Below are 23,213 nucleotides of genomic sequence, written 5' to 3' on the forward strand. Positions count from 1 at the left end.
ATTTTTACTAAGACGAAAATCAAGCTAAAATAATATAATGTTGTAGCAATTTGGATTGGCTTTTTTTAAAATAAAAACGAAATTTAAGTGAAAGGTAACGTCAAAATGGCCCTTAACAACGTGAAGCAATGCGGGTCGCGAACTACAAAGATGGGAAGCTTTTTAAGCACTCTTCATGCAGGTACCGATATCGGATAAGCTGGTTAGGGGTTTCCCCAAGCGCTGCATTTCCCTCAAAAAGCGAAAAGATATAGCGAGATAATCTTTAGTGTTATAGATTCGAGTACTCTTTCGAATGCGCCATCGATATCCCCATTATCTCTCTATCAACGTTAGTGTGAAAGTCTCGAAGGTTATTGATATTGACGGTAGAATTTGAAGCTTAATTTCAATCTCTACGAGCAAAGTCTACCGCGTATAGCCTTCAATTGGATGATTGTTGAACTTCGTAGCTGGATGATCGTTGAACATAAATCTACGACGAACGGAACTCGTTCCAAGAATGTGATGTTGTTTGTTGCAGCAAATGTCGTGCATCTCCAAATTTTGCGTGCCATTGTTTCAGAAGTGTTTTGCCTCTAGGAAAGTGTACGTTGAACAGGTTTGAAACCTGTTTCATGAAACACTTCTCAGTTGTAAAAATCGGTTGATTCGGCAACGTTGATATGCTACCTGTTGTGCAAAAAACTTCTGTTGCGGGAAACCCCTTCCTAACGACAGATTTTTGCATTTAAACTATGAGGCTCATTTTAACTAAGACATCATGCAAGAGCTTCAAAATCACCAAGAAGATGTACGTTTATGAATTGTACGGTGAGGACGGATGAGTGCGCTGTGACGCTTCTTTCTCGAATAGAGTCTGCATCAAAGATACTGCGAGCAAAGATTCGTATATGAGTGTTAAGAATTCATTCTCGTGTAGAAAAGAGCACAAAATGCCGAAATAATTCGTACGTCTAACAGGTAAAACCTGTCTCGTGAAACATGCAAATTTCGATGTTCCGTAGACGAGTCCTGAACGACTGCTGTTTCAAAAAAGCTTTGATTCAGTTTTGGTTTGATCGATCTCGGAACAACAAGTCGCGTTAGAGGTTTCCTCGTAGAATGTGGGAAAAACATTTTAAGATGAACCTGTCTGTGAAATGTTCTGTTTTTCGGCTCATGATGCTCTTTAGTGCCATTATGGACGTGCAAATGCAATCGTTTTTCGATGCTCCTCCACCGGAATACATTGGGCGTACTTCTATGAAGGGTAATACATTTGAGGAGAATCAATATTCACCGGCTATAAATAATTACATATTTTGCAGACTGTGCAAAGCGGTTCTACGGTGAAGCTTTTGTTGCTGGTCCAATTGATGGAGGTTTTGGTGCTGGTGCAATTGATTATGATGCCGATGAGAGTGGTGAAGTATTTGCTAATGGTGAAAGCTTTGGTACTGGCACTGGTGCCATTGATGGAGGTTTTGGTGCTGGTGTAATTTACGGAGGCTTTGGTGCTGGTGCAACTGGTGGAGGCTTTGGTGCTGGTGCCTATGGCGGAAGCTTTGGCGCTGGAGCAACTGGTGGAGGCTTTGGTGCTGGAGCCACAGGTGAAGGTGTTGGTCCTGGTGCATTTGATGGAGGCTTAGGAGCTGGTGCAAATAGTGGAGGATTTGGTGCTGGAGCCACTGCTGGAGGCTTTGGTGCTGGTGCAAATAGTGAAGGCTTTGGTGCTGGTGGAATTGGTGGATGCTTTGATACTGGAGCCACTGGTGAAGGTTTTGGTGCTGGTGGAATTGGTGGAGGCTTTGGTGCTGGACCCACTGAAGGAGGCTTTGGTGCTGGTGCAAATAGTGGAGGTTTTGGTGCTGGTGGAATTGGTGGAGGCTTTGGTGCTGGTGGAATTGATGGAGGTTTTGGGGCTGGTGCAATTGATGGAGACTTCGGTGCTGGTGCAAATAGCGGAGGATTTGGTGCTGGTGCCTATGGCGGAATCTTTGGTACTGGTACAATTAGTGGAGGTTTTGGTGCTGGTGGAATTGGTGGAGGCTTTGGTGCTGGTACAATTGGTGGAGGCTTTGGAGCTGGAGTCATTGGTGAAGGTTTTGGTACTGGTGCAAATAGTGGAGGCTTTGGTGCTGGTGCAAATGGTGGAGGCTTTGGAGTTGGAGCCTCTGGTGCAGGCTTTGGTGCTGGAGCCATTGGTGAAAATTTTGGCACTGGTGCAAATAGTGGTAGCTTTGGTGTTGGTGCGAATGGTGATGGTTTCGATGGTAAAGATTTTGATCCTGTTGACTATATTAAAAGTTTTAGTGAAGGTGCAAATTTGACTATTGATCCATTTATTGGACCACTATGGACTCATTTATTTGGTGGAGCTTTTCGTGGCGAATTGCAACATATGGTAATTATACGGTTAGTTTGGGTTTTATGTCACACTAAACTCATCTGAAATTGTAGGCATTGGTCGGTTGGACGCGTGCCAGCGGTAAAATTGATTACCTCTGTGGTGGTAGCTTGATCGGCGAACAGTTCATACTGACTGCGGCACATTGTAAACAGGATGAAAGTGGGTGAGTTGCTAATATACGTAATTTAACTTCCTTTGTTTTGGTATACGATAAGCCATAATCGAATCAGAATTTGAGAAAATACAGCAAATGAAAATAAATCATGTTTTTTTCAAGGTTTAAATCGATCTAAACGCATGATTAACGTTTTTACATATGACTTGTCTCGAAGACTGGATGAATAGATAAACGAATACACAATTGTGTTTAATGTCTATTTTACAGCCTCCGTCCGGATACAGTGCGGTTGGGTACCCATGATGCCAGATATGCACAGCAAATTGCGATTCGTGATATAATAGTACATCCGAGGTATGACGATTATACCAAGTACTTTGATGTGGCGTTGATTGAGCTAGGACAAAATGCATGGATTTCGCCAGCAGTATGTCCGGCATGTTTATGGCAAGAGGGCGAGTCACCTTCTGGTCCCATGGAAGCGATTGCATTTGGAGTAACCAATCTAATCGACGATCCGAGTCCAACTCTTCAACGTATTGTGCTGAGCTACAGATTGAAAGAAGAATGTGAAAAAGTACTAACTACCAATAAAACTAGGATCCCCCAGGGTGTTCGGGCGGATCAATTCTGTGTAGCTGGCAAGGATATGGCCACTTGCGCGAGTGACTCCGGTAGTCCGGTTGATGTGAAACGGGTGGACATAAGTGGTTCCATGATATCGCTGATTAACGGTGTGGTTTCGTTCGGAACAGCCTGTGTTCCCGGTTTGGTCGGAGTATATACTAAAGTAAGCGAGTACGTGGAATGGATCGAACAAATGACACAAACGTCAATGAGTTATAGAGGTAAATCCTTAGATTACATTTTCGCTTGGGTTTCTGCTCTGTTATAGCGTTCAAATTCCTTTCAGCTTGTACCAAGGAAATAAAGTGTTTTAGAAAGCCTGGCGAGCCTAGTAACATGAACATAAACCTGTTCAAAACCAACAGTCGGTTTGGTCTTCTGTGGGACGAGCTCGAAGGCTCCCCGAACGAGTGTGGAGCAACATTGATCGACTATCAGTATCTTCTTACTACGGCTTCCTGTGTAACGACGAGCAAGGGTCACCCGAAGTTTGTCATTTCCACTCGTGGCGAACGTGTAGCGATTTCAAATGTTTACGTGTCGCATAATTATAGTTCACCAACAAATGACATAGCACTACTGAAGATTGACAAGTACGCTAATCACAATGTATACCCGCCCGTCTGTTTATGGGACTATCAAAGCGATGGGAAGTATCAATTTTCTCCAGAATTTAGCGCATACGGACTGGAGGAACCTATTGGCGAGTCTAGTGAGTCCCTTTTCGTTACTGATCGCACTGGTTCGGGATGTGAGGAGGAGCTGGTATCGGGAACAGATTTGCAGTGCTTTCATAATGAGGTACCGCTAATGCCGGGAGTATGTTGGGTGAGTATGATTTAGAAGAAGGCCAAAAGAATGATTGTAAATTGCTATTTTTTAAAATACATTACAGATGGATCACGGTGGACCTGTTATTGGCAGAACACATTCGTCTAAAACAGTACATATGTATGGCGTTGTGTCCCCGTTAAGTAGAAGCTGTGGATCAAATCTGTTTATGGTCGATGTAACACCACACATTCCATGGATAGAAGCAATAGTCTTCGGTAAATGAGATCCGTATCGAGTGTGGAACTAATTGTAAATGTGTTTACTTACGAGTGTCTGCCTAGGTTCAACTTATTCTATTTTAATAAACATGGAAATTCAATCTTTCTGTAAAGGAACTTTTTAACCAAAGTTACTGCAAATCATAATGTAACAACAAGCAGACGTCAAAGTGTGTAACATGGTAGAAATGAGAAATTGTAAAACAAAACTACGCTGAATCGAAACATGTCCAGGGCTCCATCATTAGGCTAATGATCTCCAGACTCATTTTCTAGTCGTACGAAACTTATTCTCATGACCTCTTCTTGCTTATTCTTTAGTATATGTTTATCGAATCGAATAAGCTTCGATCTCCGTGTGGTCTTTCTAGGTTGGTCTATAAACTTTAAAGGGTTTCCATGATTTTTATTTTTAATTTCCCCATTATTTTTTTTCATTTTACGATTAATTCTCAGAGTCTCATACATCTTTGGATCGTTCCCAAGATTTATTGCCATCGTTACAAGTCAATGCAATGGATAAAAAATATGGGGTTAGACGACCATTTTCCTCCTGGAAATAGTTTTATATTAAACAATTTTAATTAGTGATTGATTCGAGTGATTTAATTGGGCCGGTCTGGTGGTACAGTCGTCAAATCGAACGACTTAATAACATGCCCGTCATGGGTGCAAGCCCTGAATAGACCGTGCTCCCATACGTAGGACTGACCATCCTGCTATGGTAACAATAAGTCACTGAAAGCCAAGCCCACTTCACTGGTGGGTACAGGCAGGCCTTGACCGGCAGCGGTTGTTGTTGTGCCAAAAGAAGAAGAAGAAGAAGAATTAGTGAAACAAATTTTTCCCCTGAGCGTACATCATAATTTTAGAAAAGCTCAATGTTAACAGATCGAGCTCGAGTTAATTTCGCATCTTCACAAAAAAACACTTCAGAACGCAATATTTTACACGTGAACAGTGTTGTTTATCGAGCATTTAGATTCGCTCGGTATGCGCTCGTTGTGCTGCTTATGCCTTCTTCCAGCTATCGGAATCGTAGCACCTACTGAAACTACTTGTCCAACCGAATGACTCCGGGTCAGGTCGTTCAGGTCGACCCGCCCATCGCTAATGTTCAATTCTTTTTCTAGACATTCCTGTTGACGTACCTTAAAATAAATTTCTCCGCGGACCACGTCTGTTTACACCACGGACCACAAGTGGTCCGCAAATCATAGGTTGGAAACCACTGCCGTAGATGCAGTGATTGTTTTGTAAAACAAAACGAATCACTTGTACGCGAACAGCTTGTGTGTGTGTGTATGTGTGCGTGTGTGTTGGTGAACCGGTTTCTACCGTTAACGGTGAGGTTATCGATTGCATGAATTGGTCGCGACTCGTCAGTAAAGTGATACACCTCAGAGTGTAAAGATTCAAGAGATTTCGTTTACGCTTATGACGATGTTGGATCTATTACCAACTTTGCTATCGATAGCAAGTTTAGCCCGGGGATCAGATTTTTTAGATAATCCACCCGTAAATTACACTACAGGAAAGAGTTTTGAAGGTAACTATTGGTTTAATATCTGTATTGGTCTATCTGAGTGGCTAATGTTTTATTCTTACAGATTGTGAGCTACGCTTCCCAGCTACAAAGGTAGATGAATCCAGTCATATTGAATCGTACGGTGGGGAACGAGCCTATAAAGGAGAGTTTCAACACATGGCCGCGATCGGTTGGACCAGATCAGGAGCAACAATCGATTACCTTTGCGGGGGCAGTTTAATAACTTGGAGATTCGTTTTAACAGCTTCTCATTGTTCAGTTGACTCAAACAAGTAAGTAGAGTGGTTGTTGACATCTTTGAGATCCATCACAAATACGCTATGCTTTTGAATTGAAGCCTTCCACCGGATACAGTACGATTGGGAGACACAGATCTCGCTAGCACGGATGATGACGAATCGGCACAACAAATTCCGATCGCACGCTTCATCAAACATCCACAGTATCGAGAGTCAAGAAAGTACTACGATATTGCAGTTGTAGAACTCGAGAAAAACGTTATACCAAACATCGCAATTTGTGTAGCGTGCGTATGGCGTGAACTGGAAGCTCCGGGAGATTTGCTGGACGCGGTGGGATTTGGTGCTCTTGGGTTTGGAGAAAAGTTAAGCCCAACCCTGCAAAAGGTAAAATTACAGGCCGTAGACGCGTCGATATGTGCTGACCGTTTACCAACGAATCGACGTCAAATGCCGGAAGGCTTGCGTGACGATCAGTTGTGTGCGCATAGTGAAACCATGGACACATGTGAAGGCGACTCGGGAGGCCCACTACAAACGGATCGACACGATTTGTTCGGCAACACCTTCCCACTTGTGGTAGGTGTGGTATCGTTTGGAACTCCTTGCACTGATGGGTCGACAGGAGTGTACACAAGGGTTAGCTCGTACCTAGATTGGATCGAGAAGGAAGTAAATCAGTCGCTTAGCTACGAGGGTGAGTTTACAACGAATGAAACCTCATCCGAATGACATCTTCAGCATATTGTATGAATTTTTTTTCATAGTTTGTACTGGAGTGAACGTTTGCGATCGTAAACTCAACCCTTCCATATCTGCTACGATTGAGCCGAAATGGACAAACAGTCGCGTTGGACTGTTGTGGAAGGAAACCGAAACGGACATCTATCAGTGCGGTGGATCCCTGATCGATTATCAGTTTGTTATTACGTCGGCAGACTGTGTAACTTCTAACAAAGGAACTCCAACATACGTAGCCTCTAGCTCTAACAGTGATCGTGCTGCTATAGAAGAAGTGTTTGTTCATCCACGGTTCATAAAGGGACAACCTTACTTCGATATCGCCATTATAAAGCTACGAAAGTATGCAAATTTAGATGAATTGTATCCGGTTTGTTTATGGTCACAGGAGAGGCATGGTGACTGGAGACAATTCAATCTTCTGGCAGGAGCATCGGTACCGCAAATGCGAAGCTACGTGGAAGAATTCAATATCAGCGTGAAAAGTTCTGTACAATACTACGTTCATGGTAAAGACTGCAGTGTAGGGGAAAATGTTGCTCACAACGATTTGAAATGCATTAGTAACGATCCGACACTGGTGCCAGGATTGTGTGAGGTAATGATTGTTTTGCATTGTTTTAAATTGTAAACCAAACTGATTGTTCTATTTAAATCTAAATCTTCTAGGTTGACTATGGAGGTCCAGTAATGACGAAATATTACGATGAACAGTTCAAGGTACATGGTATTGTGTCCCGTTTGACGCAGGGCTGCGGAAGCGATGTGATCTTCACTAGTTTGGCACTTCATAGGAAATGGTTGGAATCGATCATCTTTAAACAGTTGAATGAGAGGCTGGTATTTAGTGATAAGTGAAGTTAAAACAATCGTAATAAAATAGCAAATAGTTAAGTTCGCCAATCAAGCGTGTATCACAGTTTCCCCGAAATGAATCACGAATTGTCTACGTTCGTTGTGTTTAAGCTTTCAACTTGTGTGTGTGTTTTTGTTATTGTGAAGATTATGAATGAGGAGATGAGAAAATTCGTGTCTAGATAGCAGGTTTAAACCTGTTTCGTGAGACACGCAATGCGTCATCTGATGCCAAACTTCTCACTTGATCTTGACGACACGATTATACTTTGAATCAGTTGTTGTCGGGCACACGACGGAACAGCAAGTTGCGTTTAAGGTGTCCCCTTAGAAAACTCTTTCAAAATGAACTTGTTTTGGGGAATGAGGGAGTTTGGCCTTCAGCTAGTGTTGCTGTTTCAAACCATTGTGGACGTGCAAATGCAATCGTTCTACGATGTTCCTCCATCGGAATACATTGATCGTACTTCAATGAAGGGTAAGACAATAATAGTTGGTTTAAAGTGAACAGTTTGATTATGATTTGTGACACATTTTGCAGACTGTGCAAAACGATTCTACTCAGATGTTACATGATTACACCGGCTTCTACGGTGTATTTGGTGGCTTTAGAGCTCTTCGCGACGAGTTCCAGCATATGGTAAGCTTTGGCTACAAACTTGTTTCTGTGTGACATTGACACCACCTGACCTTGCAGGTGGTGATCGGCTGGACGCGTGCCAGTGGTAAAATTGATTACCTCTGCGGTGGCACCTTGATCATCAAACAGTTCGTACTGACTGCTGCACACTGTGCCTGGGATGGAGACAAATGAGTTGGAGAAATACGAGAAGTCAGTAGTAAGTCTCCTATATTAACATTTAACACCTTTTTACAGTCTTCGTCCGGAAACGGTGCGACTGGTCGATACACATCTGGGAAGTACCGAGGATGACGAGTTTGCAACTTTCAGGAGGATCAATTCTGTGCGGCTAGCAGTGGTATGGATACTAGCGAGGGTGATTCCGGTGGTCTGATCGGTGTGAAGCTGTTTAATGTCGGTGGTACGCTGATACCACTTGTAAACGGTGTAGTTTCGTTCGGAACTCCCTGTACAGCTGGATTGATCGGGTGTATATTAAAGCAAGATAGTACGTCGAGTGCAGTTATCTCGGATGTGTACATATCGTTTATAGAGCAGGTCGACCGGAAAGTGACTTAGCACTGCTGATGATAGCTCAGTACGCGAATCTTCAGATTTATCGACCTGTCTGTTTATGGGATCGTTGAAGCGATGGAGAATGGAAATCTAAGCCGGAGTTTTTCGCAAACAGATTGGAAGACCAGTTTGATGAGTTCGTGTTCGTTACTGCTCGCAACGGTACCTTAGGAACTGATACAAATCCGTCAAATCCAATTCTAATCCAGAGTCGGATTCAGTTTTTCTGAGATGGAGTCGGAGTGGATCCACTGCTCCAGTCCGGAGTACCCATCACTTCTGTCCTGCCGAACCGTTCTCATTAGCATATCGACACTCTGGCGGGATTGTCAGCGGTGAGTGACTGGAATAACAAGGATCGCAATTTTGGCAAGTCTGGTCACTAAAATGGGTTTGTCATATTTTGGTTTGGATTATGTATTTTTCGGAAGTTATTGATACATAGTGAAATGTATTGTAGTGATCTATTGAGCAACTTTTGTCATTTTTGCTATACAAACCAAGTACTTATTATTCCCAAATAAATTATTTGTAGCATAATTTACATCTTTTTCGGGACAAAAGCATCTGATCGCTGTTCCGACCACTTCCGAATGGGGATGCGTCTGTGCCGTAGTCGCCACATGTTGAAATAAAGCACTCTTGAATAGAATTTTTTTTTATACAATCATAAAAAAGACTGTCATGGGCTCATATCTTGAATGGATCAATGCCCTGATGCACAAAATACTACTCAAGATCTAGACCTCCAAAATTGATTACGACAGATAAAAGGAAACAAAGAATTGGGATAATATTTTGGAAATTGTTGTTATACTCTGCGGTTTGCTTATCATTCTATTTTTAACCAAAACAAAAAGTTTGTGCATTCATGTATCCGTGTGATCCGAGTAAATTAGCTAGTGATGCAAAAAGAAAATCATTGGTTATCCAAACAAGTTAAAACCCTCTAATGTCTATATTTCAATGACCATAGGGTGAATCGATTCGACGTTAAATGAGTCATCCGTGGACATCCTAAGCACGGTATTAAAAGCGTGCATTAAATAATCTACGGTTTGTAAAAAGTGCATTAGTACATCTTCTTCTTTGGCGCATCAACCGTTGTCGGTCAGGGCCTTCCTATATTATTCATGGGCTTGGCTATCAGTGTCTTATCGATGACTTCATTGTAGGATAGTCAGTTCTATGCATGGTACCGCCATACAGTTTTTAGGGCAAGGATGCAAGACTTTTTTTTCAAAACAATCTTTAATCTGCAAGAAACAATTTGCTTCCATAACAAGCGATGAGTAATTGATAGATGAATGGAAGAGCAGCTCACGCTAATCGGCGTTGTACATGCATCGATTGTTTTGCAAAATAATAAGCATTGCTTGTGCATGAAGAGTTTGTGTGTATGTTTGATGCAGCGGTTCTTAGCGTTATCGGAATGATTCGATGGCTTTCATCAACTGATCGTCAACCCGAGCCCGTCAATACAGTGAGACACTTCTTTCCAATCAGACAACCAACTAAGTTTCTGCTACGATGTGCAAAATGCTTACACATTTAACAGTCGTGCTCACGTTAGCAAGCATAGCTTTGGGACAACATTTTTTAGAACAACCTCCTATAAATTACAGCGAAGGAAACAGCTTTGATGGTAAATATTAACAATATTTGAGTAGTTTTACGCGACGTTTTCTAAGAGTTTTTAATGTCACAGACTGTGAGATACGTTTCGTTACGAGCTACGATCAACATGAAAGTGAGAGAAAATTACATAGCAGGGTAACGAATATAGAGATTAGTGAACGCATTATAGCGTATGGTGGGGAACGAGCCTATAAGGGAGAGTTTCAACACATGGCCGCAATAGGTTGGACCAGATCAGAAACATGGATCGAATACCTTTGTGGGGGCAGTTTAATAACTTGGAGATTCGTTTTAACAGCCGCACATTGTTCACAAGACATTAACTAGTAAGTAAAGTTGTTAAAATCGTCGTTTAGATCAACAAGAACTATTTCATGCTTTTTATTTAAAGCCTTCCGCCGGATACAGTACGATTGGGAGATACAGATCTCGCTAGCACAGATGATGACGAAACGGCACAACAAATTCCGATCGCGCGCTTCATCAAACATCCACAGTATCGAGAATCGAGAAAGTATTACGACATTGCAGTAGTAGAACTCGAGAAAAACGTTATACCAAACAGCGCAATTTGTGTAGCGTGCGTATGGCGTGAACTGGAAGCACCGGGAGAACTATTGGATGCGGTGGGATTTGGTGCTCTTGGGTTTGGAGAAAAGCTGAGCCCATCCCTGCAAAAGGTAAAATTACAGGCCCTAGATGCGACGATATGTGCTAAGCGGATACCGACCAATCGACGTCAAATGCCGGAAGGCTTGCGTGATGATCAGCTGTGTGCGCATAGTGAAACCATGGACACATGTGAAGGCGACTCGGGAGGCCCACTACAAACGGATCGACACGATTTGTTCGGCAACACCTTCCCACTTGTGGTAGGTGTGGTATCGTTTGGAACTCCTTGCACTGATGGGTCGACAGGAGTGTACACAAGGGTTAGCTCGTACCTAGATTGGATCGAGAAGGAAGTAAATCAGTCGCTTAGCTACGAGGGTGAGTTTACAACGGATGAAAGCTCGTCCGAATGACATCTTTGGCATATTGTATCATTTTTTTTCATAGTTTGCACTGGAGTGAACGTTTGCGATCGTAAATTCAACCCTTCCATATCTCCTCGCGTTGGACTGTTGTGGAAGGAGACCGAAACGGACATCTATCAGTGTGGTGGACTCTTGATTGACTATCAGTTTGTTATTACGTCGGCAGACTGTGTAACTTCCAGCAAAGGACCTCCAACATACGTAGCCTCTAGCTCTGACAGTGATCGTGCTGCTATAGAAGAAGTGTTTGTTCATCCACGGTTCATAAAGGGACAACCTTACTTCGATATCGCCATTATAAAGCTACAAAAGTATGCAAATTTAGATGAATTGTATCCGGTTTGTTTATGGTCAGAGGAGAGGCATGGTGACTGGAGACAAGTCAATCTTCTGGCTGGAGCATCGGTACCGCAAATGCGAAGCTACGTGGAAGAATTCAACATCAGCGTGAAAAGTTCTGTACAATACGACGTTGATGGTTACGACTGCAGTGTAGGGGAAAATGTTGCTCACAACGATTTGAAATGTATCAGTAACGATCCGACACTGGTGCCAGGATTGTGTGAGGTAATGATTGTTTTGCATTGTTTTAAATTGTAAACCAAACTAATTGTACTATTTCAATCTAAATCTTCTAGGTTGACTATGGAGGTCCGGTATTGACGGATTACTATGATATTCACTACGATGAACAGTTTAAGGTGCTTGGTATTCTGTCCCGTTTGACACAGGGCTGCGGAAGCGAAGTGATCTTTACCAGTTTGGCACCTCATAGGCAATGGTTGGAATCGATAATTTTCAAAGGTTGGTATGAGTGAAGCTCAAGCATTTTAATGTAATAAAATGAACATCAAAGCTTATCGCTCGCGAGGGATGCATCGACCTTAACTTGCACCCATCTCTCTCTCTCTCTCTCTCTCTCTCTCTCTCTCTCTCTCTCTCTCTCCTCCAGGTAGCCAAAAAGGGATAAAATATCGATCTAGGGAAACATTTACGACGTCTGCTAGCTCGACTTATGTAGGTCTTAATGGAGTACTTAGTAGACTTCACGGTGAAATTATGGCGGGTTTAATTATAGCATGCTTAGGATATTTTGTATGAGAAATTTTCGCTCCAGGATAGTTTTATAACACGAAAAGGATTAGAATATTTTTTAATCAGTAGTATATCAGTAAGATCTTTTTACTTATCATATACAAAATTAACTTTAACATTTTCTTAACCTACACTAATAAATATTTAAAATTTAAAGGCCAAAACATGAGACAAAACAAACGCAAAAATAAATGCTTTGGATCGGTGTGGATGAGTGCGGCAAGATTTGACGGCTTGAGACGACTTCCAGTGTGTGAGATTCATGTAAACGTTTTGTTCGAATGTTCACATGCTATAAAATTGTAAAGTCTTCAACGTATTGTCCTTAACAGAAGCAGGATCAATTGGAGAGAAAGGAGGTTTCATTATTATTACTATTTTAAAAATTTATCATGAAGTTACAAAACATCCCAAATTTAAAAATATTAAGCATTATTATGTATTATGTATCAACACGAATTTGTACAATGATTTTGTCATTTATAGAAAATCCTGGATATAGAGATTTAAATATTTTTGGACGGAATATCATTTCTATAACCAATTCCCGAGAAAACTAGATAATCTTTGAAGGCTATAAAGCTCGCCATCAGCTGTTGTATAGAGTCAAGCTTGATGAGAAGTAGACGAAGAAGAAGAACATTATTATTCCTTGATATCAGTTTGTATCCAAAAACGATGTGCCACTGACTAATTGAATAAAATAATAAATACAGTAAAAGTGAAACGTCGCCAAAAAAAATCAACATTAAATTTGATTAAAAATACTCTACTGTTATGTTAACAGAAAATCAAAATAGAACAACATAAAGCTATTACTGTTGTATTTCACTTTTAATGTATTTTTATTAACACTCATTTAAAACAGTACACCTAATAAAATAATAGATGAACTCTTGAGGCTGCAGCCTCTCATCCATTTAAACACCCGGTTCTTCGTACAGTAAAAAAGAGGAAACTGTTGTCTTAATGTAATTTAAATAGGATACAGATTAAAATCTGTAAAAGGATAATAGGAGGGATACAGATTTCAGAGGTTTTCCAAATTAGAGGGACAAAAATGTTCTGAAAATGAAGGGACTGTGGAAAATGTTCAAATAAGAGAGATTTTTCAAATTGGAGAGGTGTCAAATAAGAGAGGGTTCACTGTATATCTCCTCCTGTCCGATCTGAGCATAAAGGACATTAGTCAGCAGCATTATCGTCATCAGATCGATTTTCACATACATGTTTTGGGCAGTGGTCCTACTCTCTCTCCAGCAGCCCTCTGTGGCTAGGTGTGATGCACCATGAACGCAGTACCGAGCTCCCGCGTCTCTCCACCGCTCTGGTAGACTGTGTAGTTGCTACGGTGCTGGCATACCGTCACGTCTTTCCAGCACACCTCCTGAAGTTCTACTATTTCGAAGCCGCGGGCCAAGACATCATCGCGCGCAATTTGGGTCTTTACATTCGCTGACAGAGGTTTGCAGTTCCATGGCCCGAGCTTCCAATCGTAAGTCCTTTTTCGTAGCGTGGGTCTGAATCGATTGGTCCGATACAGTTCTTCTTCGTGTTGGCTGTTCGTCGCACGCGGTTTTAGCGAGGGTGGCTTGTAAGGCCTCTTCCCTAACCTCCAGTATCGTCGTAGGGCCTACGCTCGCTGGCTTTTTAGAGTCCTGCAGTGAGCCATGGCGAAAGAAACCATCGTAACCCTTCGGAAAGAGGCATACGCTGGAGGGTATCCACTCCTAATACCCAAGCTTGGATAATTGAGAGACATGTTACCGTTCTGTACGAAGGGGACGTATTAAGTAGGAGTAGGTGGTGGAGAGCATATGTAAACCTTCTAGAGGTTTCGAATCTACCCCCTATCAGCGAGGTATTGCTTCAACACCGCCAACAGAACAGAATTCGTATAATACGGGTTCTGGTAGACTTTCTCTACCTCAGTAAAAAAGTGTGTTTGACAGATATTTTCCAGCAGAATATGCCGTGTGAGAACGCGGCATATCCTTCATGAGCTGAGCGGGCAGCCAATCCGCTTAGACCCCTTATTTCAAAAATAAATAAATTGTCAAATGGTCATAAGCCTAAACCATATATAAAGTACATATTTTTAGTACGAGTTTGGTAAACGTTATGTGGTAGAATAATAGCTGAATTCCATAATTATAACTTCCTTGGTTTGTTGACATCTTGTGTTTTAAAGCTTCTACGGTATTTTAAATTGCGTGTTTGCTCAGCTTGATTATTACGTTTGTCGTACATCGTTAAGGGACATCTGTATAAAATACAGGCACTTTCAAATTACGATATAAAAAAAGTTAACATGATACAAATAAGCATTACACTACTACTAAGTAGGGTGTCGATTTTACCCCCATTGGCCGCACAAGTTTTAGTGACATTTTATATTATATAGTTTAATATAAACATTACGCCCTGTGATACAGAACTAATCAATAGTGTTTATAAAACAATACTATTAACACGGAAACTATAACTTTGTTGAAATAACGTCACAATTCCTTAAGTCCTAGAAGTAAAAACTTACATAGGCTGTCAATTAGAACCACCATTTGTTTATTGTGTTGTTTTTTGACAATTGACAGGTTTCTGATTAGTGGAATGTGACTCAAATATACGAAAAAGTTGACATAAATAATATGTACTAGTCTTTTTTCTTCAAAAAGTTCTCTAAACACAAAAACAGCAAGTTGTCGAACTTATCCGCAGTGTCGAACCAACCCTGACTTCCCCTACTGACTGCGGCCTACTGCGCTTGGGATTGGTTAGAAAAATACGAGAAGTCGGTAGTAAGTCTCTACTATTAACATTTAACACCATTTTACAGTATTTGTCCGGACACGAAGCGACTAGGCGATACGGATCTGGGAAGTACCGAGGATGACGAGTTTGCAACATTCGGGAGGATCAATTCTGTCCGGCTGGCAGTGGTATGGACACTTGTGAGGGTGATTCCGGTGGTCGGATCCGTGTGAAGCTGTTTAATGTCGGAGGTGCGTTCATACCGCTGGTAACCGGTGTAGTTTCGCTCAGACAGCTGGATCGATCGGGGTGTACAGTTAAGTGAGCGAGTACGTCAAGTGGATCCAGCGAACAACAAATCTGTCTCTGGGCTACAGAGGTAAGGTAACGCTAACAGTTCGGATGCTGTCTCCAATTTTACTACACCTCAATTCTTCTAAACCAGATTGTACCTTGGAATCGTTCTGCGTCGGAAGGCCCAAAGAAACTATAAACGTAGCATATAATACCTTCTACACCAAGAGTCGCTTCGGTCTTTTATGGAAGGAATCGGACAGTCCCTCGAACGACTGCGGAGCGACACTGATCGACTATCAATATCTTCTAACGGCGGCTTCCTGTGTCAAGTCGAGCAAAGGTTATCCAAAGTTTGTTATTTCCGAAAGTGGTGAGCGTGCAGCTATCTCGGATGTATACGTATCGCCCAGTTATAGAGCAGATCGACCGGAAAGTGACTTAGCACTGCTGAAGATTGCTGAGTACGCGAATCACCAAGTATATCGACCTGTCTGTTTATGGTATCGTTGAAGCGATGGAGAATGGAAATCTAAGCCGGAGGTTTTCGTATACAGATTGGAAGAGCAGTGATAATATGATCCACTGCTCCACTTGGGAGTACTCATCACTACTGTCCTGTCGAACCGCTCTCATTCGCATATCGACACTCTGGCGGGATTTAAGCGGTGAGTGATTGGAATAACAAGGATCGCAATTTTGGCAAGTCTGGTCACTAAAATGGGTTTGTCATATTTTTGTGTATTTTTCGAAGGTTATTGATACGAAGTGAAATGTAATGTAGTGATCTGTTGAGGAACTTTTGTCATTTTTGCTATAAAAACCAAGTGCTTATTAATCCGATACAAATTATTTGTAGCATAATTTACATCGATCACAATGACGTTACCGTTAATAAGGCTCGTAAAACAATCGATATGATAAAACGTTTTTCAATCCGCATATCCGACCCTCTGTGTTTAAAAGGGTTATATTGTTCGTTAGTAAGACCTATTTTGGAATATACTGTGTTGTTGTTTCATGTCCCAGCCCATATACATCCATTGACCGCATAGAAAGAGTGTAGAGATCATTTACTCGGTATATTGTCAGCAAAATGCCCGGCTAGACGTCAGATACCCTACCGAACTATGAGCAAAGATGCCATCTGTTGGGTCTGGACTCATTGGAGAAACGCCGTCACATTTCCCAAATAATGTTTGTTGCTTCGCTCATATCTAATGCGGTGGATTCATAAACCATTCTTTCATCCCTGCATTTCTATGTTCCAACCCGTTCCTTACGTCCTCGTGCTCTAAATGACCCTTTATTACGTGCTGTGAGATTGTATAATTCCTGCGCCCACTTGTTTGACCATCCTTCCGATTCATCCTCCTAGCGAATATTTAATACGTTTAGTTAATATAGTATGTTGTTAAGTGTTGTTTTGGTGCGGAAAAGCACACCAAAATAAAGAGGAAAATGATCGCTGTTCCGATCACTTCCGAATGGCGGTGCGGCTTTGCCGTAGTCGCCATATATTGAAATAACGCACTCTTGAATAGAAATATTTTTTTTGTATACAATCATATAAAAAGACTGTCATGGGCTCATATATTGAATGGATCAATGCCCTGATGCACAAAATACTACTCAAGATCTAGACCTCCAAAATTGATAACGACAGATAAAAGGAAACAAAGAATTGGGATAATATTTTAGAAATTGTTTTTATACTCTGCGGTTTGCTTATCATTCTATTTTTAACCAAAACAAGAAGTTTATGCATTCATGTATCCGTGTGATCCGGGCAAATTAGCTAGTGATGCAAAAAGAAAATCATTGGTTATCCAAACAAGTTAAAACCCTCTAATGTCTATATTTCAATGACCATAGGGTGAATCGATTCGACGTTAAATGAGTCATCCGTGGACATCCTAAGCACGGTATTAAAAGCGTGCTTTAAATAATCTACGGTTTCTAAAAAGTGCATTAGTACATTTTCTTCTTTGGCGTATCAACCGCTGTCGGTCAGGGCCTGGCTGTATTATTTATGGGCTTGGCTACCAGTGTCTTATCGATGACTTCATTGTAGGATAGTCAGTTCTATGCATGGTACCGCCATACAGTTTTTAGGGCAAGGATGCAAGACTTTTTTTTCCAAAACAATCTTTAATCTGCAAGAAACAATTTGCTTCCATAACAAGCGATGAGTAATTGATAGATGAATGGAAGAGCAGCTCACGCTAATCGGCGTTGTACATGCATCGATTGTTTTGCAAAATAATAAGCATTGCTTGTGCATGAAGAGTTTGTGTGTATGTTTGATGCAGCGGTTCTTAGCGTTATCGGAATGATTCGATGGCTTTCATCAACTGATCGTCAACCCGAGCCCGTCAGTACAGTGAGACACTTCTTTCCAATCAGACAACCAACTAAGTTTCTGCTACGATGTGCAAAATGCTTACACATTTAACAGTCGTGCTCACGTTAGCAAGCATAGCTTTGGGACAACATTTTTTAGAACAACCTCCTATAAATTACACCGAAGGAAATAGCTTTAATGGTAAATATTACTGTTATTTGAGTAGAATTTCGCAGTGTTTTTATAGGAGTTTGAATGCTACAGATTGTAAGGAGCGCTTCGTTACGAGCAATAGCCACCGAAAGAGCAAAATAATTCCCAACGCCATTGGTGTTAGTACGAATATCAGTTCGTATGCTTTTGGTGGGTTTCGAGCATATCGGACCGAGTTTCAACACATTGCCGCAATAGGTTGGACCAGATCAGAAACATGGATCGAATACCTTTGTGGGGGCAGTTTAATAACTTGGAAGTTTGCTTTAACGGCCGCACATTGTTCACAAGACATAAACAGGTAAGTTAAGCCGCTGAAATCGTTATTTAGATAAATAATAATTATTCTATACTTTTGACGCCTTCAGCCGGATACAGTACGATTGGGTGACACACACCTCGCTAGCACCGAGGATGATGAATCGGCACAACAAATTCCAATTGCACGCTTTATCAAACATCCTCAGTATCGAATGTCGAGAAGCTACTACGACATTGGCCTTGTAGAACTTGAGAAAAACGTTATACCAAACAGCGCAATTTGTGTAGCGTGCGTATGGCGTGAACCTGGGGTTCCGGAAGACCTAATGGATGCGGTGGGCTTCGGTGCTCTTGGGTTTGGAGAAAAGCTGAGCCCAACTCTGCAGAAGGTAAAATTACAGGCCCTAGATTCGACGATATGTGCTGACCGTGTACCAATCAATCGACGTCAAATGCCGGAAGGCTTGCGTGACGATCAGCTGTGTGCGCATAGTAAAACCATGGACACGTGTGAAGGCGACTCGGGAGGCCCACTACAAACGCATCGCTACAATATGTTTGGTAACGTCTTCCCACTTGTGGTAGGTGTGGTAGCGTTTGGAACTCCGTGTACAGATGGTTCTACTGGAGTGTACACAAGGGTTAGCTCGTACCTAGATTGGATCGAGAAGGAAGTAAATCAGTCGCTTAGCTACGATGGTGAGTTTATAATGGATACACGAAGACATCTTTAGCATATTGTATCATTTTCCTCACAGTTTGTCCGGGGCTGAACTTTTGCAAACCTAGAGAGTCTTTCTCCATCTTCCAGGATGGTACGATTGATCCAAAATGGACAAAAAGTCGTGTTGGACTGTTGTGGAAAGAGGCCGACACGGACATCTATCAGTGTGGCGGGGTTCTGATCGACTACAACTTTGTTATCACATCGGCGGACTGTGTAACTTCCAGCAAAGGATCTCCAAGATACGTAGCCTCTAACAGTGATCGATCTGCTATAGAAGAAGTGTTTGTTCATCCACGGTTCATAAAAGGACAGCCTTATAATGATATCGCAATTATAAAGACACAAAAGTATGCAAATTTAGATGAAATGCATCCGGCCTGTCTATGGCCAGAGCAGACACATTTTGAAAGGAGAGATTTCCTCCTTTTAGTAGGAGTATTAGCTCCATCGATTCAAAGCTATGAGGAGGGTTTTAATATCAGTACGAAAAGCTTTGGGCAATACTTCCTACGTGGCGATGACTGCAGTGTAGGGGAAAATATTGCTGACAACGATCTCCACTGCATCAGGAATGGTGCTAAGTTGGTGCCAGGATGTCAGGTAATGATTGTTTTAGTTGTTGTTGAGTTGCTAGTAAGCAAGTAATTTTAAATAACGCTGAATTTAACTCTAAACCTTCTAGCTTGACTATGGAGGTCCCGTAATGCTGGAAAATTTCGACGAACAATTCACAGTAGATGGAATTGTATCTCGAATGTCGCAGGGTTGTGGAGGCAACATAATTTTTACCAGTTTAGCACCACACCGGCAATGGATGGAATCGATAATTTTCAAAGGTTGGTATGAGTGAAGCTCAAGCATTTTAATGTAATAAAATAAACATCAAAACTTGTCTCTCGTGAGGGATGCATCGACCTTAACTTGTACCCATCTAGGAGAGTTTGCGACTCAGCGATCAGAAGGTGTTTTCCGGGTAAAGTGTACAATTAAATACAAATTGGCTTTGTTATCACTGTTTCTAGAAACGCTACAAATTTCGTCCGTCTTACTTTTATAAAAGCAATCACGAATCCCGAACGAATCCTGATTTATTAATTGTTTTGCCCTCTCTCTCTCTCTCTCTCTCTCTCTCTCTCTCTCTCTCTCTCTCTCTCTCTCTCTCCTAAAGGTAGCCAAAGATGGATAAAATATCGATCTAGGGAAACATTTACGACGTCTGCTAGCTCGACTTATGTAGGCCGTAATGGAGTACTTAGTAGACTTCACGGTGAAATTATGGCGGGTTTAATTATAGCATGCTTAGGATATTTTGTATGGTAAATTTTCGCTCCAGGATATTTTTATAACACGAAAAGGATTAAAATATTTTTTAATCAGTAATATGTCAGTAAGATCTTTTTACTTATCACATACAAAATTAACTTTAACATTTTCTTAACCTACACTAATAAATATTTTAAATTTAAAGGCCAAAACATGAGACAAAACAAACGCAAAAATAAATGCTTTGGATCGGTGTGGATGAGTGCGGCAAGATTTGACGGCTTGAGACGACTTCCAGTGTGTGAGATTCATGTAAACGTTTTGTTCGAATGTTCACATGCTATAAAATTGTAAAGTCTTCAACGTATTGTCCTTAACAGAAGTAGGATCAATTGGAGAGAAAGGAGGTTTCATTATTATCACTATTTTCAAAATTTATCATGAAGTTAAACAACATCCCAAATTTAAAAATATTAAGCATTAATATGTATTATGTATCAACACGAATTTGTACAATGATTTTGTCATTTATAGAAAATCCTGGATATAGAGATTTAAATAATTTTGGACGGAATATCATTTCTATAACCAATTCCCGAGAAAACTAGATAATCTTTGAAGGCTATAACGCTCGCCATCAGCTGTTGTATAGAGTCAAGCTTGATCAGAAGTAGACGAAGAAGAAGAACAATATTATTCCTTGATATCAGTTTGTATCCAAAAACGATGTGCCACTGACTAATTGAATAAAATAACCATTACAGTAAAAGTGAAACGTCGCCAAAAAAAAATCAACATTAAATTTGATTAAAAATACTCTACTGTTAGGTAAACAGAAAATCAAAACAGAACAACATAAAGCTATTACTTTTGTATTTTACTTTTAATGTATTTTTATTAACACTCATTTAAAACAGTACACCTAATAAAATAATAGATGAACTCTTGAGGCTGCAGCCTCTCATCCATTTAAACACCCGGTCTCCGACAGATCTCACTTCACCTGATCCAGCCATCGAGATCGCTGTGCTCCCCTGCGCCTTATACCGAACTGGGAATCGCTGTGGAACACCTTCTTGGTGGAACATGATTCCTGTAGAATAAGGGTGTGTCCCCAGACTGGGAAAGCTGCTCCAGTAACTGTTTATATGACTCTTCAAAACGGCGCTGCTTGGCCTGGAAGAGTAGGGTTTGCTGTTTCCTCAGTCGTCTGTAGTTCTCAACGATCTGACGGGCTTGATGCAGTAGCATGCGGGGGTACCCTGTATTCTTCTCGGATAGTGCTCGTCTGCACACTTCGTCCAACCATTCCCTTTTCTCTCTACGTGGATCTTGTGTTCGGCAGCAGTGCTGATGACTCGTTCGCAGGGCTGATGGCACCGAAGTTCTGCGAGGTGCATCGCGGCGGTGTTGTTGTAGGCCGGAAGCGCTTCCCTGAGCGCTGTCGCGTACACCTCTATCACATCAGCACACTTCAACCGGTCCACGTTGAGCCTTGGGGAGGGCTGACTCCGTTTGTTGTTAATCGCGGAAAGTTTCTGGCGTAGCTTTATCATGACCAGGAAATGATCCGAGTCGGTGTTTGCGCCTCTATACATTTTGACGTCGATAATATCCGAGAAGAAGGTGCTGCGGATGCTCATGTGCTTGGATGAGGCAAAGTTTATGGGCTTGAAGCCGTTATCGTTTGTCAACTGGTGGGCACTGATGCTTCCGATCGGTGATTGGTTTATACAGTCAACTCTTTCTTATTTGAGAGGCGATGGGACTGTCGAATAAGAGGGGTTTTCAAATTACAGAGGTTGAAAGTGAATGAAAGGTCCATGCAAATAAGAAAGAGACAGAAAATTTAGTATGCAGTCTTAACTGTTGCTATAGGAAACTGCGAACACGATTGCCAATTTGAGCATACATCGTTCAATAACCATGGCAACACCATACACAAATAGGAGGGATACAGATTTCAGAGGTTTTCCAAATTAGAGGGACAAAAATGTTCTGGAAATGAAGGGACTGTGGAAAATGTTCAAATAAGAGAGGTTTTTCAAATGGGAGAGGTGTCAAATAAGAGAGGGTTCACTGTATATCTCCTCCTGTCCGATCTGAGCATTAAGGTATCTGATGACAATCTTTACATCATGTTTTGGGCAGTGGTCGTATTCTCTCTCCAGCTGCGTATAGAAGGCCTCTTTCTTGTCATCAGTGGTCCAAGGAGCGGAATGTGCACATTTATAATGCTCAGGTTGAAGAATCTGCCACGAGTCCTGAACCTGCACATCCATTCGTTGATCGGCCACCACCCGATTACCCTCTGTGGCTAGGTGTGATGCACCATGAACGCAGTACCGAGCTCCCGCGTCTCTCCACCGCTCTGGTAGACTGTGTAGTTGCTACGGTGCTGGCATACCGTCACGTCTTTCCAGCACACCTCCTGAAGTTCTACTATTTCGAAGCCGCGGGCCCAGCCATCATCGCGCGCAATTTGGGTCTTTACATACGCTGACAGGGGTTTGCAATATTTAAATAATTAATGGATACGCTCAAAATAATGCTAACCGGTGCCTCAGATGCAGTAATTGTTTTGTAAAACAATACGAATCACTTGTACGTGAAGAGCTTATGTGTATGGTTGGTGAACGGGTGAATAGAATATCGTAGCCTTAACCTTGGTTTTGATCGACTGATCAAATCTCGACAGTACTGTGATACACCTCAACGTGTGAAGATTAGAAAGGCGTTCGCTTACGCTTACGAAGATGATAGACCTTTTTCCAACCTAGCTATCGATAGAAAGTTTAGCCCTTAGATAATTTTATAAG

At 41.6% G+C, this 23,213-nt stretch overlaps 4 protein-coding genes across 4 annotated transcripts; all 4 read left to right on the forward strand.

Moving 5' to 3' along the window:
* Positions 1 to 1,938: 1,938 nt before the first annotated feature.
* Positions 1,939 to 7,621, forward strand: LOC4577523 (uncharacterized). Its single transcript, XM_061656645.1, has 10 exons — positions 1,939 to 2,386; positions 2,443 to 2,555; positions 2,778 to 3,358; positions 3,424 to 3,965; positions 4,033 to 4,190; positions 5,581 to 5,738; positions 5,800 to 6,010; positions 6,076 to 6,674; positions 6,745 to 7,316; positions 7,388 to 7,621. The coding sequence occupies exons 1-10, from the start codon at positions 2,384 to 2,386 to the stop codon at positions 7,574 to 7,576; spliced, it is 3,126 nt and encodes a 1,041-aa protein (XP_061512629.1). The 5' UTR covers positions 1,939 to 2,383; the 3' UTR covers positions 7,577 to 7,621.
* A 498-nt stretch (positions 7,622 to 8,119) lies between these two features.
* On the forward strand, positions 8,120 to 9,405 carry LOC4577519 (serine protease snake). The gene is made up of 2 exons (XM_061657858.1): positions 8,120 to 8,213; positions 8,271 to 9,405. Exons 1-2 carry the CDS (start codon positions 8,139 to 8,141, stop codon positions 8,385 to 8,387), a joined length of 192 nt encoding a protein of 63 aa, XP_061513842.1. The 5' UTR covers positions 8,120 to 8,138; the 3' UTR covers positions 8,388 to 9,405.
* Positions 9,406 to 9,793: 388 nt separating this feature from the next.
* LOC1278261 (serine protease 53) lies at positions 9,794 to 13,422 on the forward strand. Its single transcript, XM_061658331.1, has 6 exons — positions 9,794 to 10,416; positions 10,480 to 10,735; positions 10,801 to 11,399; positions 11,469 to 12,013; positions 12,085 to 12,250; positions 12,399 to 13,422. Exons 1-6 carry the CDS (start codon positions 10,302 to 10,304, stop codon positions 12,545 to 12,547), a joined length of 1,830 nt encoding a protein of 609 aa, XP_061514315.1. The 5' UTR covers positions 9,794 to 10,301; the 3' UTR covers positions 12,548 to 13,422.
* Positions 13,423 to 18,469: 5,047 nt separating this feature from the next.
* On the forward strand, positions 18,470 to 19,776 carry LOC133393178 (serine protease snake-like). The gene is made up of 2 exons (XM_061656646.1): positions 18,470 to 19,103; positions 19,163 to 19,776. Exons 1-2 carry the CDS (start codon positions 18,617 to 18,619, stop codon positions 19,774 to 19,776), a joined length of 1,101 nt encoding a protein of 366 aa, XP_061512630.1. The 5' UTR covers positions 18,470 to 18,616.
* Positions 19,777 to 23,213: the final 3,437 nt, after the last annotated feature.

This window comes from Anopheles gambiae, chromosome 3 (genome assembly GCF_943734735.2).
Source record: "Anopheles gambiae chromosome 3, idAnoGambNW_F1_1, whole genome shotgun sequence".
In the NCBI taxonomy this organism is placed as follows: domain Eukaryota; kingdom Metazoa; phylum Arthropoda; class Insecta; order Diptera; family Culicidae; genus Anopheles; species Anopheles gambiae.